This window comes from Camelina sativa, chromosome 5 (genome assembly GCF_030686135.1).
Source record: "Camelina sativa cultivar CO46 ecotype springtype chromosome 5, ASM3068613v1".
Classification (NCBI taxonomy): Eukaryota; Viridiplantae; Streptophyta; class Magnoliopsida; order Brassicales; family Brassicaceae; genus Camelina; species Camelina sativa.
This window is the reverse complement of record NC_141884.1, coordinates 11,690,908-11,708,636: the sequence shown is the minus strand read 5'-3', so window position 1 is coordinate 11,708,636 and position 17,729 is coordinate 11,690,908. Positions and strand designations below refer to the sequence as shown.

Here is a 17,729-nt window from a genome sequence, read left to right as displayed (position 1 = left end):
ATCTTAATTTTTTCTAAGTTAATGTTTAACCTTTTTAATACACTATATTTTTCCAAGCAAATGCCATTGCCATGTACACTTTAAAATATTACATATTTTTAAACAATATATATATATATATATATATATATATATATATCTTGCTTCTTAAAAGAATTAATAACAAGAATGTACAACGATCCTATTAGGGATGCTAGAGCATCTCAAGAATGAGTTAAATAATGAATACCATGTTTAGAAATGGACCTTTGTTTTTTTCCAGTATTCTTTCCTAGTAAAATCTTAATTAAACTCTAACCGATATATTCCTAGTTCAGTTTAGTTTGGATTTGTTAGAATTTCGTTTTCGTAAATTTAAATCCAAGTATAAAAACCTAAAAAAACTAAGAAGCAACACACACATCTTTATATTATAAGAGTATGAGTTATGAATGTATTTTTTCTTCTAAACAGCAAATAAATGAATAACATATAAAATATATATTATTATTATCACTGCTCAGGCTCATAAAAATGAAAATGAAAATTTATGTGTATTTATGTTTAATATGATTGATTTCTATTTTTATAGTTAGGTGCAAAGCACAAGAATTCTGATGTGTTATTTTTTATTTTTATTTGAGTTAATAAATCTGATATGTATTGACTAACTTTTTTTTTTTTGGTAACATATTTTTTGGTTGTAATTGGCTAATTTTGTTTCCACCAAACAGCAACCGAAACGCAATGCCACGTTTCGCCACGAGTCGAAAATCTCTGTCTCTCTGCTCTCTCTATAAAACTGACGTCTTGACACTCTGAAAAATCCACTCAACAAAGCTAAACAACAAACTGTGAGTAAAGAGAGAAAAAAAGAAAGCCAAAAACAAAAGATGGTGCTAACGGTGTACGGACCTCACTTTGCTTCACCGAAGAGAGCTTTGGTAACACTGATCGAGAAGGGTGTCGCCTTCGAAACCGTCCCCGTCGATCTCTTGAAAGGAGAACAGAAACAGCCTGCTTATCTCGCTCTACAGGTTAGTTCCTTCTTCTTCCTCGATCGTCTCTGTTCTAATGGCTTCTTACTTTGATTTTTCTTCTTCCAATTACAGCCTTTTGGTACTGTTCCTGCTGTTGTCGACGGTGACTACAAAATCTTCGGTACAGTTTCAAGAAAACCTCTATACTCGTTTGATCTAGCTACAATTATAAGATGTTGTCTGGTTCTTGTTTTGTTGTGTTTTCTTTGAAAGATGTTTTTTCTTTGAAATTTGTGACAGAGTCGCGTGCGGTGATGAGGTACATAGCAGAGAAGTATAGGTCACAAGGACCTGATCTTTTGGGGAAAACAGTCGAAGACAGAGGTCAAGTTGAGCAATGGCTTGACGTGGAAGCGACCACATACCACCCACCGCTATTGAACCTGACACTACACGTAGTGTTCGCATCAGCTATGGGATTCGCATCTGATGAGAAGGTGATTAAGGATAGTGAAGCGCAACTATCCGCTGTTCTTGATGTCTACGAGGCACATCTCTCGAAGAGCAAGTACTTGGCCGGTGATTTCGTGAGTTTGGCTGATTTGGCTCACCTCCCCTTCACTGATTACTTGGTTGGTCCTATTGGGAAGGCTTACATGATCAAAGATAGGAAGCACGTGAGTGCGTGGTGGGATGATATTAGCAGCCGTCCTGCGTGGAAGGAGACTCTTGCCAAGTTTTCACTCCCGGGTTAAAGATGATTCCTTCTCCTTGCTTCTTGTTGGTGAAGTTGCTTGTGTTTTATTTTGAGGTTTAATAAAACTGGATCTATAATGCCTCTTTGTGTATGTTATTTGCTTCCTCTGTGTTTTCTTTCCTTTTGTAATTTAATAAGAGTCGGTTGGCTCTGTTGTGAGGCTTTCAATTTATGAATATGATCTGTTCCCCTAGTTTAACTTTCAGTTTGACTTGATTGATTAGCTACCCAACTTAGGATCTAATGAGTCATCATCGATCCAAATACTAAACCATATACAAGTCATGTATTCGCTCCCTAAATTTTACTTTTACATATATCACTCTCACTAATTTACCAAATGAGGTAATTAACAATTTAACATGGATTAACTCGTATTATCTTGCAAAACGCATTTAAAAAAAAAAAATCTATTTGTTTAAATAAACATCTAATCTACCAATAGATATATTGTTGCCCCACATAAACGTGAGTGATTGATTACTCTTATATGTAAACGGTCTATTCAAACCAAGTGATTCATGACATATTTTAATCCGATTGCAAAAATTAAAAATCATTTTTGCTTTTTTTTTTTTGCATTTTAGTCTAATGTTATGAAGACAGATTGCACTAAAGATAATTTATGTAACTTGTGCATCTTTGGTTTCTAGAAAAAATGGTAAAATCTTGGATTAGCATGCGACTCGAACGGTAGACTTGATGGATGTATATTGTATAGTTGCGGACATAAAACATGGGCTTCTTTCACTCGGCCTTTTGATTCATAGTCAAAGATTATAAATTAGTGTTTTTTTCATTTGGCTAACATTCGACCAAGTCACAAGATTTCTTATTTAACACATGCTGAACTACCGATAATTATTTTAAAATATTCTCAATAAGCTTTATTGGTCATTTGGCTAGCTACGTTTGGTAGCCCTGAGACCTATTATCCGGGATCCGGTCTCCGATCCGGGATCCGCAAATATCCACTCCGGAAAACCGGATATCCGGTACAGGCGGATCCGGATTCGGATAGTGGATTTATAAATCTGGGCGGATCCGGAGTCGGAGCCGGATAGTGATTATAACTAGAACCGGATATCCGGATATCCGGATAGATATATTGTATGTATGTTGGACATATTTTATTTGGGCTTATGTTTGTTTTAATTAGAAAATTGGGCAAACATATTTTAAAGTCCAGCAATTTATTAGAGCCCATAAGCCCAACAATGAAGTGATTCATCGTGAATAGCAAAGAAACACAATTATCCCGACATTAGGTTACGCCGCTGTCTCAAAGAAAAAAAACAAGGTCACGCCATTGTTGTTGTCTGGTTGCGATTGTGAGAAAGAGAATAGAGAGGTCACAAATATACAAAACAAAACACTCTAAATTTATTTACAGATCACGACTTCTTCACCCTAAACCTATCACCTCTTTTTACAACTTTTAATTTTAACCTAGATCTGTTTGAGACCAACCACCAGCGGCGGAAGAGATGATTGTTGGAGCGCCGGAAGATATAGTTGAAGCGGAGTCAGCGGACGATTGCTTCGTGAGATGAGCATCAATTTTCACCATCTTCTCATCTTGTCAATCCGCCACTTTTCACCGGTTTGATCTCATCAACGGCATGGTGCGACGACATGAGATTGAGAGAATCATGAGAGAAGAAGAAGATCTAAAATCTAGAATATGTTTAACTTCGGATCCGGATACCCGCGGATATCCGGTTTTTTTACGGGTATCCGAAACCCGGATATCCGGGATTTCGGATCCGGAGACAGATAGTATAACTGTGTATCCAGCGGATCCGGAGCCGGATCCGGATACCCCTATTTTGGCCGGATATCCGGCTCCGTCTCAGGGCTAACGTTTGGGTCCATTGATCGATTATAAAAATGTAAAGTATAACGAAAAAGACTTGGTCTATGATCACTCGATCACTAGTTTTTGTTTTAAAGCATCTAATAATTGTGTATAATAAAGTAATGTTAGTCTGTCAATATACAAAATAAACAAAATAATGAGCTCGTTCGAATCACGTTTAATTAAATATACTACTTTCTTGCACCACCAAACCTTCATTTTACAGTTCATACAAAATTTATCAGCCAAAACAAAACAACAATTTCTCACACTCAAAATTAATAAATTGGGTTGAAAAAATGAGAATCATTATCCTAACTTATCTTATTTCCGGTAAGTCTTAATAAGATAGATTTTTTATATCATTACGACAAGTGGTCGGTCTCTTTACGGAGTACTGCTTTATTACAAAACATTAAAATTTGATTATTTTGTTCTAAAGTAAAAAAAAAGCGACGTGGAACAATGCAGCCACCGATAGGCGATAGCCTACACTTGTGTTTCAATAATACTAATAAGTGCGACTGCGTTTACCGTAACGACCGCAAACGCAGCTAATTAAGCAGATCCTTTTTTGTCTCTCTTTCTCTATAAAATCGCGTCCTGATAATATAACTGTGAGTTGAGAAAAAACTTGACAAAGGAAAAGAAGAAGAAGAAAAAAGATGGTGTTGACGATCTATGCTCCTTTATTCGCTTCATCAAAACGAGCTGTGGTGACATTAGTGGAGAAGGGTGTACCATTCGAAACCGTCCATGTCGATCTCATGAAAGGAGAACATAGAAAGCCTGAGTATATCGCCATCCAGGTTTTCTCATCATCTCCCTTTTTTAACTTTAACTTCTTCTTTTCTTTCATCCGTCGGTTGTTTCCGATATTGATTCTCTCCGATCCTTGCAGCCTTTTGGTAAAATCCCTGTGCTCACAGATGGAGACTACAAAATCTTCGGTACACCTTTGATCAACACTTTTTTTTTTCAAGATTCCTACTACAAGATTCATGATCTGGTGATGAAATGAGTCATGAATGATGGATCTAATCATGATCCATAAATATGTGTTTTGTTTGATTTACTTCTGTGTTGCAGAGTCGCGTGCCATCATGAGGTACGTAGCAGAGAAGTACAGATCACAAGGACCTGATCTTTTGGGGAAGACAATCGAAGAGAGAGGACAAGTAGAGCAATGGCTTGACGTTGAGGCAACTAGCTACCACCCACCACTATTGGCTTTAACGCTCAACATCGTCTTTGCACCGCTTATGGGCTTTCCTGCTGATGAGAATGTTATTAAGGAGAGCGAAGAGAAGCTTGGAGAAGTGCTTGATGTCTACGAAGCTCAGCTTTCCAAGAACGAATACTTAGCTGGTGATTTCGTGAGTCTAGCTGATTTAGCTCACCTTCCTTTCACCGAGTACCTTGTTAATGAGATCGGCAAGGCTTATTTGATCAAAGATAGGAAGCATGTGAGTGCGTGGTGGGACAAGATTAGTAGCCGTCCTGCGTGGAAGGAGGTTTGTGAGAAGTATGCGTTACCTCTTTCTGCGTTACCTCTTTAATCAAGGAAGGGGGTATGTTTTGTTTGTGAGAGCTCTGTGTGTCCTGTGAGGGAGTCCGTTTTGGGTCTATTGTCTCTTTTTGTTTCAATAATAAACGGAACTCTGCCTCAGTTGTTTGCTATCTCTGGTTTTCTTGTATTTTGTATTTTGTAATCTCTCAAGGAAAGCTTTTTAATAAGACTTTTAAAACCGATGAACCAGACAGATTTGAGTAGTAACTTATACATGGTTTGTTGCATTTATTATATGAAACTGGTTTTGCCCCAATCGTAAAACAAAACCATCATCAACAAGACAATGTTTAACAATTAACACACATCTCTCTGTTCTTCATGTTGTAACAAAGGGAGAAAAAGAAACCTTCCCTAGTCAGACAAACTCAAGAGCTGTGTTGATACATAGACAACTACTAACGGTACAAGAAAAACCAAAAAGGCAAATTCTCTTTTTGTTGTTAGAACAATCAGCTCTCCAAACATTACCAGAACATCAAGATTATATAAAAAATGTACGAAGAAGATCTACCAATCATACATCAAGGCTGATGATGAAAAGATTCTGAAGGCGGATCATTGCGTGGAACATTAGTTTCAGGAGTCACTACCGGGATATCCATGTTGTTCCTTCTGTCCCGATCAGTCTCTGTGGATATTTCTCTTACGTCAGAAACTCTTGCCTCTGTTGCCTGAATATCATTCCATTCGTTTTCCCCAACCGGAGGCTGAGCGTTTACTACCTGCTCTTCACTCATATGGACTACACTCTCTCCCGGTATAGAGGCTGTTCTTGAAATGCTCAGACATGCTTTGTCCACATTCTTTTCTGTTTCCTTTGTCATTGGAAGAGATGCTTCGCCGTTAGTAGACTCAGTCTTCTCCTCACACACTTGCTTCGTCTCTAGTTCCTGCCTGTTTATTCAAATATAAAGAGATTTATGACACCTCAAATAATGAGTTGCCCTGGGAGATAGATTTAGACAAGCTAACCTTTGAAGCTGAGTTTGTAACACATTCACATATGCTAAAAGCTCTTGCTTCTCTGTCCAAGCAGCTGCCTCTCTCTGAGAAGCTTCCTTTGCTTTTGCTTCACCACTTGCTTCTGCAACTCTCACTTTCTCTTCCGCTCTCACAACAGCTCCTTCAAGTATGACAACACGCTCTCTGGCTTTTCCAAGCTCAGATCGCCACATATGTGCTTCTTGGAGGGCAGAGTCTCTTTCCTTTATCAATTTATCCTTTTCCTTACTCAGAGTAGATGTCTTCTCTTCCAATTCCTTAAGCTACATAGGAGATAAAGATCAATAAACAACAAGATATACTTGAGGATGCAAAAGTATCTGTATATGACCCAGCCTCATTACCTTCAATTTCGCGGCTTCTTGCTGTCTCTCAGAATCTTTAGTTAAGCGCTCAAATTCCAAGCAAACGATTTTCCTTTGTTCATCCATTGTATGAGCTGCGGATGCTGCACCTACAGCTGCTTCAGCCGTTTCAGATAGCTTATCTGCTATCTCCTTTATCATTGAGTCACGAGAGCGAAGTTCTCGCGCCAAATTCTGTAATTCTTCATCTTTGACACGCAGAGTTTCCTGTAAGATGTAAGTGACTCAATAAGGCTAACTTGGACAAAACAAAATATGGACGGTATGGTTTATGCTAATTCTGGAAATCTTCATCCTTGACACGCAGAGTTTCTTGTAAGATGTCTCTATATATGCTTTACATCGCTCAACAAGACATTGCAGGATCTCAACAGCCAATGAATGTCAACATGGTGTAGTGGTGAAAGAGATATATAAAATTACCACACCTTCATTATTGTTAAATCATCTAGAGGTCCATCGATCGGTTTATTTGCCGTTATTTTCAATGCATTCCTCAAGGAGATCTGCATTGCTGCTTGAATTTCTCTGGAACATTCCAATGCTGTTGAATTGGCAGCAGCAACAACGGTTGCAACGGTACCAAGTGTTGCAGAACCACTTCCGCTTAGAGATTCGACAGCCTCCTTATGGGCCTTTAGGACTAGCTGTGTCGCACTGTAATAAAAAATGAAAGATTGGGTTAAGCATATATAACTGTTGTTGGGCAATCAGAAGGTATAACATCTTTAGAAATACATACGTAAAAGATAGACAGAGAGAGATGATTCTTTCGACATGGTCCATGATGAAACCATTACATCAACAAACTTTACATCAGTCAAGATAGATGAAATAAGCATGGTGGCTTCTATAGAGTTTGGTAAGCAAATAAAAAGGGCAGAAAGAGAAGCAAGCACAAAGATAAAGATCCAGATGACTTACTGTAAAGTTGTAACCCAAGCTTTAGCAGCACCAGGAGTCTCTGCACACAAAAAGTAATCTTTCTTCTGTGGGGTACCAATATCTTTTATCATGTTGAAGAAAACTCAACTCTAGATTCCAAAACAACTACCTCCTTATAGAAAAAGACAGAATTATAAATTTGCCTACGTTTTACTAGAAACAAGGATACAAATACAGCAACCATTATATTTTGGAAGTCCCCTGAAACACAAAAGAAACAAATTCAATAGTACAAATAGACATCTAACAAGGCTGATTAGTCAAAACATAGAAAAGGTATGTAGCACCCATACTGGAAGTTGACAGGAGAGACGGAGATTGTGCTATTTTCGTCAAACACAATTGTTCCTTTGATAGTTGGTTCGTTTCGTCTTGTCCTGAGTCATGGAAATACATCAGAAGTAAATGAAATACACAAACCCATGAAGTGATGATCTCTCCACACAAAATGCAGATACATAAGCAAAAAATGATAGAACTCACTTATACTCCATTTTCCCTGTTGTTGGATCAAGTATCACCCATCTTTCATTCCATTTTCTCAGCTAATTCATACATAAACAGAAACAAAAGATGGTATCAAGTGTGAGCCTTTTAATAACCCATCACGCCACAAGACTTCTCAAAGCAAAGCACTTTAACCTATAGAAACACTAAAATCAAAAGAAACCACAGGGATTCTCAATTTCTTATTCTCATCCAGATGATCAGAGAGCTTTAGTTAAGAAGCTAACCCGAAACCCCAATCAAATAAAGCAAAGCAGATTCTGATCATTTCACTAAAAATGAAGAGAGCCCAGTAAAAAAGAATTGAACTTACAGTTTCAGATCGCTTAAAAAGAGGTCCTTGTAGCAAGTTCCGACCAGAGCCAGATGCTAATTGCCGCTTGATCTTCTCTAAGCTGTTCTCTGTAGCGTCAACAATTCTCTGCGCATTTGAGGATAAAGATTCGAAATTGACAAAATGGGTCAATTTAAGAGTGTAAAATACAAAAGCAGCTAAAAGAAAGAGACTAAATTGTAGCACACAGAGATCGAGAGAGAGAGAAAGAGACCGGAGAAGCGCCGTTGGAAGCCATGTTAAATTGAGATCGGCGAGATCGGGAAACTCTTTGATCGATTACAAAGGAATTAATTGTTGATCGATGAATTCGAGAGAGGAGGGTTTTAGAGTTCTTTTGTTTAGGTATGATGAGCTGAAGAAAACGAGGTTGAAGAAATGGGAGAAATTTGCTGTTAGGTTTGGTTTCGCGGAATTGCAGTTGAATCTGTCTTCACTCTTTCAACGCGATCAAATCAATTTAACTTAACCGGCCGGTTTAAATAACGTAACTGGACCAGTTTAAATAACCGGTTGTTTTGTTGGTTCGATCTAACGGTGGAGGTGGCATCACATGATTTTGCTGTTGCTGTTTGTAACTTGTAAGATCACACTTATTCACTAACATTTAACCAATTCGAATGCAGGAGAAGGTGGATTAGGATTAGGACAATAGACACAAAATTAAAAGATTAAAGAAATGTAGAGGTGTGGATGTGTTCAGACTTCAGAAACAATGATGGGCTCTCGGTTGTGTCAATGCCATCATTTTAGGAAAGAGTGGCATTATTGGGAATGAAAGGTCACTATATCCTTTTATTCTTTTCTTCTTATTAGTACCCTTGGTGATTGCCAAACTAATCTCAAATGTTTGCAAGGTAGTGACATGTTTGCGATAGACGCGTACTAGCGTCTATCGCAAGTGTAGTGACTTAGTTCACATGATATTCAAACACAGATGCACTAAGGTACTAAGTAAGGTTAGACACTTAGACAACTTTACGTTTCCTCCTATTTTAGAAACAGCCACGCCTATTGTAATACTCCCATTCGAGTTATCATATCTTTACATTTAGACAGATTTTACTTTTTTTTTTTTTTTTGTCGGTAACAAACTTTGTATTCAACATAACGATCAAGATACAATATTCCATGATGTTGGATATGGGCTGCGCCCAACATGCCACTCGGCCCAACAAGACAAGATTATTGTGATTTCGGCCCGATGAAATTAGATGCAAGTCACTAATAATCCGTAAAGGGCAATCTCGCGAATTCACGATGGAAACCCTAGAAAACCCTCGGTCAACAGTCCGCTGTATAAAGAAACAGTACATGATGGGAATCTTATCAGACTCATGTACAATACTCCGAGAGCAATACTTTGCATCTAAACACTGTTGTTATTTTCTGTATAATTCCCGTTAGCTTCCGAGCTCGTCATTGTCTGCTTGTTAGTTCTCTTGTGAACTGACGAGCACAATCTTGACTCGTTTTAGTGACGACCTCACATCTTTCTCGTTAATAAAAGAATAAACTTTACTCTTCCCCCAAAAATCATTATTATTTAGTGTTGTGCAATCCTCAGTACAAACAATTGGCACCCACCGTGGGGCAAGAGCAGAACGTTTCTTTTTGACGAATCAATACTGACGTCCCTCACTTCCTCGAAGTTTCAAGATTCATGACGAACCCTAGCGACGATCTCAACGAAGCAACGGAGCAACCAACGGAGCAGCGATGGGGGCGAACGAGAACACGAACCGTACCGCCTCTACCCTCCTCAACGGTCTCAACCGAAGGCTCCTTGTCGAGCACGACCCCTCCGCCAGCGCCCGACGCGCCCTTCGAGCCTCTCGCAACTGCAAACGCTGGACCTGGACCTGCTACCACCGACCAGCTGGTAACTAACGCCGCCGCTCTCCTCAGCGCTGCTCTCACCAACGCTGCCGCTCTCCCCAGCGCCGCTCTCACCAACGCTACCGCTCTCCCTAGCGCCACTCTGACCAACGCTGCCGCTCACCCCAATGCCGCTCTCCCCAACGCTTTGCCCGTCCAAAGGAGCGGGCTCGACGACTTGATGCAAGTAATACTCGATCGACTCGACGGTCAGGAAGCGCGAACAAATGAACGGCTCGAAGCAATCGTGGCGGTGCAGGAAGCATCGCAAAATCAAATTAGCAGGCTCCAGCAACGATGGAGCGAGCGCCGGAGCGAGAACGACCCTGGTGATCAGCATGCGAATCCACCGCCCCCTGTGACGCTGTCCGTCGAAGAACGTTACAAAAGTCATAGACGCCCAGCAGCGTCGATCATCGTAGGCTCCATGGGAGAACGCCCCAGAGAAGTTCCATCCGAGAATCAAAACCGAACGCAGAGACGAAGCGAAAGCCCGCCGATCCCAACATTGCCAACCGACAATCCAATGCAGACCTCAAGGACGAAACTATACGGCGCCTTGAGATGATGGTCCAGGACCTCTCTTCGAGAGTCCACCGAGCAACGAGCTCTGCCCCAAATCTCGACCGAGTGCTCCAAGAGGTCCAACGCTCGCCTTTCACAGCAAGGATCTCTCGCATTCGTGTTTGTTATGTGAACAAATTTAAGTTCATCCCGTATAATGGATTGGATGATCCCAAACCATTTCTGACTTCAATGAGCTTTGCTATTAGCCGAGCTCATTTCAGTGAAGAGGAATACGAAGTTGGCTGTTGTCAGCTATTTGTCGAGAATCTAGCCCACGAAGCCCTGGTATGGTTCTCCAGGCTCCCACCGAATTCGATCGGGAGCTACCATGAGCTAACCACCGCTTTCTTATAACACCACTCCACGTTCATGATTCGAGGTGCCTCGAATGCCGATCTGTGGAACATGTTTCAGCAAAACAATGAATCACTCCGGGATTTCATGGAAAGATTCAAAAGAATAGTTTCGAAACTCTCGATCGCTGATGATACATCGATATCAGCTCTCCGCAACGCTCTCGCTCACGGTTCCCGATTCAGGGAAGACATTACAATCCATGAGCCCCTGTCTCTGGACGACGCGCTGCATCGCGCCAACCGGTACATCGAGCTGGATGAAGAAAGCACATCGAGAGCGAACCGACCATTGCCAGAACCACCGACCTCTAAGTCGGCCAAAGGAAAAGAAAAGGTACAGGACGAGCACTACGAACCTCATCAACACTTCGATAAAGAGTACGCTGACAAACTGGAAAAAGCAAAGAAAGCTCAAGCGTTCGCCGTCAGCAATCATGACCCCCAAGCGTCATCATCGAAACCTTGGAATAACAAGTGGATCCGGGACCCATCAGGCAAGGGTGGAAAAAAGTACTGCGAGTACCATAAGCGAGCAGGGCATACCATAGAAGAATGCCGCACGCTCCAGCAAATACTGCTCGATAAATTTAAGGAAGGCCAAATTGACGTCGAACACGAGCGACGACTAATAACGGCCCGGAGGGATAATCAATTTTTTAACCCAGAGAACGAGAACCCAAGTAGACAATACAACACTGCTCCCGCGCCACAGCACGGCACAGAGGCCCTGCCACCGCCTCGAACACCAACCCATAAGAGGAACCCCGAGCCGGCCGACGACCCAAACGCTCCGGCCCCGCGCAGAAGAATTATTATGATTATGGGTGGCCTAACGACTTGTCGAGATTCGGTTCGTTCCATCAAAGCTTACAGGCGGGGTCTAGAGGTCAAACGAGACTGGATGGCTCAAAGCACGCAGCCCATCACAAACTCCGAGCCGATCATATTCACGGAAGACGATGCATCAGGCCTAACGGGCCGCACAACGACCCACTGGTGGTCGAGATGGCAATTGGTGAAAGCATCGTCACCAAAATCTTAATTGATAATGGCAGCTCTAAATGTCATTTTCAAAGACGTGAAGATTCAGATGGAGGTCGACCTACGAACAGCCGACCATGACGTCCAACCCCTCACAGGCTTCGGCGGTGAAACGGTTACGACGGTCGGTACGATCATGCTTCCAGTCTACGTAGGCGGAACAATGCATTGCATCAATTTTGCCATCGTTGACAAACCAATCGTGTACAACGTGATCTTGGGGACTCCATGGTTACATAAAATGAAAGCTGTGGCATCAACATACCATCAGTGCGTAAAGTTTCCAACCTCTAGAGGAATTTTCACGCTACGAGGAGACCCGTTGGTAGCCAGAACTTGCTTCATCATCGAACGACAGCAGCGTAGTGCCCGCACCTTCGCAATCTCAGACCCCGCCGAGCAAACAGACGGTCGTGTACGCCCTAACACCGAACTAATCATCCAAGTGAACATTGACCCTTCCGACGCGACTCGTTGTGTGGGGATTGGTGCCGACCTGCCACAGGCTATCAAGGACGAGCTCGTAAAGTTTCTGTGCCAGAATGTCACAACCTTTGCGTGGAATATGAGCAGTATGACCGGCATCGACCCTAGTATAACCTGCCATGAGCTCAATGTGGATCCAACGTTCAAACAGGTCAAGAAAAAGCGACGAAAACTTGGACTAGAGCGCACAACAGCCGTAAACGAGGAGGTCAAGTACCCCGATTGGTTAAGCAATCCAGTAGTTGTGAAGAAGAAAAACGGCAAGTGGCGGGTGTGCGTTGATTTTACCGATCTTAACAAGTCGTGCCCAAAGGACAGCTTCCCTCTACCGCGAATCGATCAACTGGTCGAGGCAACCACGGGAAACGAACTCCTATCGTTCATGGATGCATATTCAGGGTATAATCAAATCATGATGCATAAGAACGATCAAGAGAAGACGGCCTTTATCACCGATCAAGGCACTTACTGTTACAAGGTCATGCCATTCGGCCTGAAAAACGCTGGTGCGACCTGCCAGCGCCTTGTCAACCGTATGTTTGCCGAACAGCTCGGCCAAACAATGGAAGTGTACAACAATGATATGTTAGTCAAATCGACCCGTGCTGCCGATCATGTCTCGCATCTTGCTCAGTGTTTCGAAGTTCTCAACCGATACAATATGAAGCTGAATCCAGCCAAGTGTTCGTTCGGCGTAACTTCTGGAGAATTCCTAGGATACCTCATCACCAAGAGGGGTATCGAAGCTAATCCGAAACAGATTTTGGCGCTCACCAACCTTCCGTCTCCACGAAACATCCGTGAAGTTCAGCGACTTACTGGGCGAATCGCCGCTCTCAATCATTTTATTTTACGTTCTACCGATAAGTGTTTACCGTTTTACCAGCTGCTTTGCAGCAACAAGAAGTTTGAATGGGATGATAAGTGTGAGTCCGCCTTCCAGGAACTCAAGACTTACCTAGCTACTCCCCCAGTCTTAGCAAAACCCGATCAAGGAGAAACGCTTTATCTGTACATCGCCGTCTCCAGCTCGGCGGTCAGTGGCATACTTATTAAAGAAGACAGGGGAGAACAGCATCCCATTTTCTATGTCAATAAAAGTCTCGATGGAGCTGAGCTCCACTATCCAACCTTGGAGAAGCTGACCTATGCCGTAGTTATCTCGGCTAGGAAGCTACGTCCATATTTCCAGTCCCACACTGTTGAACTCTTGACTAACCAGCCCTTGCGAACAATTTTTCACAGTCCAAATGGTTAGTGGAATTAAGCGAATATGATATTGAATACAAGAATCGCACCTGTGCGAAATCTCAAGTACTCGCTGATTATTTGGTTGAGCTCTCCCCCGAATTAGAATCAGGCGCTCCGCGCGTAGAGAAGTGGTCGTTACACGTCGATGGTGCTTCTTCCCGACACGGCTCCGGGATCGGCATACACCTTGTTTCACCAACAAGTGAAGTGCTCGAACAATCATTCCGGCTCGCCTTCGCTGCCTCAAACAACGAGGCCGAGTACGAAGCCCTAATCGCAGGAATGAGGTTGGCAAACGGAATTGGGGTCAAGAAATTACAAGACTTTTGCGACTCGCAGCTGGTGACCCACCAGTCCAGCGGTGATTACGAATGCAGGAACGACCAAATGGACGCTTACCTTAAAGTTGTCCAAGACCTATCCGGTTCATTCGAGTCGTTTGAGTTGACGAAAATTCCTCGCAGCGACAATGCTCCGGCCGACGCCCTGGCCGTGTTAGCGTCCACATCTAATCCCAACCTCTGTCGAGTGATCCCAATCGAGAGTATCGATCAACCGAGCATCAATCTTCCTGCGAACATCGATCCCATTGCTGAAGATTATAAAAAGAAAAAGGTTTTGGAAGATCTGGAAGATGAGACTTTCATCGTTCCAGCCTCCAAGAAACAAAGAACAAATGACGGCAATCCCGTGTTAACACTGATTATCTCTGAACCATCGGCAAGTGCACTACCAACTCCTGGTGAATGCTCAGCCGAACAGGAATCCGCCAAACAAAGATCCATTGAGCCAATATCTGTCGAGCAAGTATCTGAAGGACAAGAGTCCGCCGAACAAGGATCTACCGAGCCAATTTCTGCCGAACAAGAATCTAAAGGACAAGCATCCGCCGAGCATGAATCCGTCAATCAAGGACAAAGCAGCTCCGAACCAAAGGAGCGACCATATGACTGGCAAGAAGAAATCCGTTGCTACATCGGGGATGGCATTCCTCCGTCTGACAAATGGGAAGCTCGGCGCCTTCGGGATCGCTGCGCACATTACACTCTCTTGGATGGCAACGTCTTCCGCTGGACCGCATCTGGTGCACTCTTAACTTGCGTCGGTCCCAACGAGGTCAATGATGTAATGAGAGAAGTTCATGATGGTTTCGGTGGCAATCATTCGGGAGGTCGGTCACTCGCAATGCGAATACGCAATAATGGTCATTATTGGCGTACAATGAATGATGATTGCGATAAATTCGTCGCGAAGTGCGAAAAATTTCAGCGCCACGCTCCTATCATTCATGCGCCGACCGAACTTCTGAGGACAACAAGGCCACCATACCCCTTCATGAGATGGGCAATGGATATCGTCGGACCACTCCCCGTATCTCGTCGAAAGAAATATATCCTCGTCATGACAGATTATTTCACCAAGTGGGTCGAAGCTGAAGCATTCGCAAAAATCGGAACTGAGCAACTCCAAAAATTTGTCTGGAAAAACATTATCTATAGGCACGGACTCCCGTATGAGATTGTCACTGATAACGGCACACAGTTTACATCGGTGCAATTTGAAGGTTTTTGCGCGAAGTGGAGAATTCGCCTAAGCAAATCCACGCCTCGCTACCCGCAGGGAAACGGACAAGCTGAGGCGACCAGTAAAACTATCATCGACGGACTTAAAAAGAGACTAGAGGACAAGAAAGGCCTCTGGGCCGACGAACTCGATGGTGTTTTGTGGTCGCACCGTACCTCCCCCGCCGATCAACAGGACGGACCCCATTCTCCCTTGCACACGGAATGGAAGCACTTGCACCAGAAGAAATCGGCATGCCAACATTAAGACGCTCCATGCTCATTCATAACCCTGCTTTGAACACAGAAATGATGCTCGATACTCTCGATACTCTCGAAGAGGAACGCGGCAGAGCACTCATTCGAATCCAGAACTTTCAGCAGCAAGCTGCGAAGTTCTACAACAAGAAAGTCAGGCCTCACCACTTCGATAAAGGTGATCTCGTCCTTAGGAAAGTCTTCGACAACATTGCCGAGCTCAATGCCGGAAAGATGGGTGCCCACTGGGAGGGCCTATACCTGATCTCCAAGGTCGTCACCCCCAGCGTCTACCAGCTCCTCACCTTGGATGGCACCCCCATCCCCAGTTCGTGGAATTCTGGAAATCTCAAGCGCTATTATCACTAGAAACGCAAGTCGCAAAAAAAAAAAAAAAAAAAAAAAAAAAAGAACGCTCGTACTACCGAGCTCTCATATAAAGGGTACGTAGGCAGCCCGTCAAAAGGCACAGCTATACCAAAAAAATAAAAACAAAAGTTTAAACACTTCAAAACACAAACGAGCTCTCTCGAACGAGTCCGTCTCAGCGAGATGTCCAGCTCTTACATCGACCCTCTGGCCAAGGGAACGTTTCAAAACGCGTTCCTCATGGATGCAGTGGTGAAATAATTCGCACAAAAAAGCCGAGCCCAGTCTCGCATTCAGCTAGCAGGCGGTTAAGTCTGTATAAGCCAAGTTCTCACTTGCTGACCTCGTGGCACACACAGGATAAGCCGGACACCAGGGCCGCACCTAAAAGGTACGACGAGCTCATCTTGACTACCACCCTAAACACTTGGAAATCGATACGTAATAGGATAAGCCGAGAGACGTCTCGCACCGTAAAGTACAACTCGATACCAAAAATAGGCAAAACACTACTTTTTATTTCATAACAAGAACCAACAAAGGCCATGCTCGGCACAAATAACAAAAAACAAACAGATAAAGGCCATGCTCGGCATATGCATCGCGCACAGACGTTCAATCTTCTAGCCCCAGATCGGCATTAGAGGGAACATTGAACTCTAACTCGTCGATCGTCTCCCGTCAAGCCAGGCACTCCTCACGCAACTTCTCCAGCGTATACATTGGGACGTCCACACCCCTAGCAGCCATACTCTCCATATATGAGCAGATTCCTTCAGCGCGATTGCTCTCAACGAAGATGTGGTCCGTACACTCTAGCTGAATAATGTAACGACGCAATACATCGATCTGAGTTTGGCAAGCGTCGATCTCAGGATTACTTTCGAAAGGCCTGGTGCTGAGAGTTTCAAGATCAGCCTCTTTAAGATCAGGAATCTCCACTGCAGCCACTGCCGTTTTGCGACGAGAGCTCTCCTCAAGCAATTTTCGAGATGAAACAACCAATCTAGTGGTTCTCGAAAATAACACCTATTGAATGATAAACACATGGCAAAGACCAGAGGGTAAAACATAGCAAAGTTCCAAAAAGAAAAAAGTACAACGCCTAAACGGCTCAATATCCGGTCAATCCAACGATAATGCAAGGTTCCAAAAAGAAATAATACAACGCCTAACAAGGCTCAACATCCGCTACATCACGGGAATAAGATCCAAAGATAAAGAAATACAAGCAAGGACAAAGTCACTGGCCGACACCGACCTGAGCATCTGAGGTCGCGGCTGCCCCTGTCGTAGCGACCTCTCCCCCGATGATCATAGGAACCTCTGCACTCACCGGTGCCACCTGAGGAATCGCGTGGCCAAGCATGCTCTCCAGGCCGATCATAGTCTCTGGCAGGGCCTCGAGATCGCTGTCCAGAACATCGGTAACATCGAAACCAGCGACCTTGTCCTCCAATATCTTCGCGTCAGTCTCCAACTGAAGCAAAGTCTTCGGCGGGATGGCCACGCCACCTGCAACAGCTCCTGGAGACACTCATAAGTACCCGACACCTGACTTAACGTCATCAGAGACTCGTGCGCCGCTCTGTTATCAATGATGTGCTTCCTCAGCCTCTCAATGCGAGACCTATAGTTAGTGACCTTGGCATCGAAGCCCT

At 43.4% G+C, this 17,729-nt stretch overlaps 3 protein-coding genes across 3 annotated transcripts; 2 read left to right on the top strand and 1 right to left on the bottom strand.

The window, feature by feature from the left end:
* Positions 1–808: 808 nt before the first annotated feature.
* Positions 809–1,917, top strand: LOC104786547 (glutathione S-transferase F9). The gene is made up of 3 exons (XM_087449942.1): positions 809–1,016; positions 1,092–1,140; positions 1,260–1,917. The coding sequence occupies exons 1-3, from the start codon at positions 873–875 to the stop codon at positions 1,712–1,714; spliced, it is 648 nt and encodes a 215-aa protein (XP_087306068.1). The 5' UTR covers positions 809–872; the 3' UTR covers positions 1,715–1,917.
* Positions 1,918–3,948: 2,031 nt separating this feature from the next.
* LOC104786545 (glutathione S-transferase F10) lies at positions 3,949–5,333 on the top strand. Its single transcript, XM_010511976.3, has 3 exons — positions 3,949–4,383; positions 4,476–4,524; positions 4,664–5,333. Exons 1-3 carry the CDS (start codon positions 4,240–4,242, stop codon positions 5,131–5,133), a joined length of 663 nt encoding a protein of 220 aa, XP_010510278.1. The 5' UTR covers positions 3,949–4,239; the 3' UTR covers positions 5,134–5,333.
* A 6-nt stretch (positions 5,334–5,339) lies between these two features.
* LOC104786543 (uncharacterized) lies at positions 5,340–8,891 on the bottom strand. Its single transcript, XM_010511975.3, has 10 exons — positions 8,515–8,891; positions 8,280–8,387; positions 7,943–8,004; positions 7,753–7,836; positions 7,629–7,660; positions 7,439–7,520; positions 6,943–7,171; positions 6,494–6,721; positions 6,120–6,412; positions 5,340–6,041 (listed from the first exon to the last, which is right to left on the bottom strand). The coding sequence occupies exons 1-10, from the start codon at positions 8,536–8,538 to the stop codon at positions 5,669–5,671; spliced, it is 1,515 nt and encodes a 504-aa protein (XP_010510277.1). The 5' UTR covers positions 8,539–8,891; the 3' UTR covers positions 5,340–5,668.
* Positions 8,892–17,729: the final 8,838 nt, after the last annotated feature.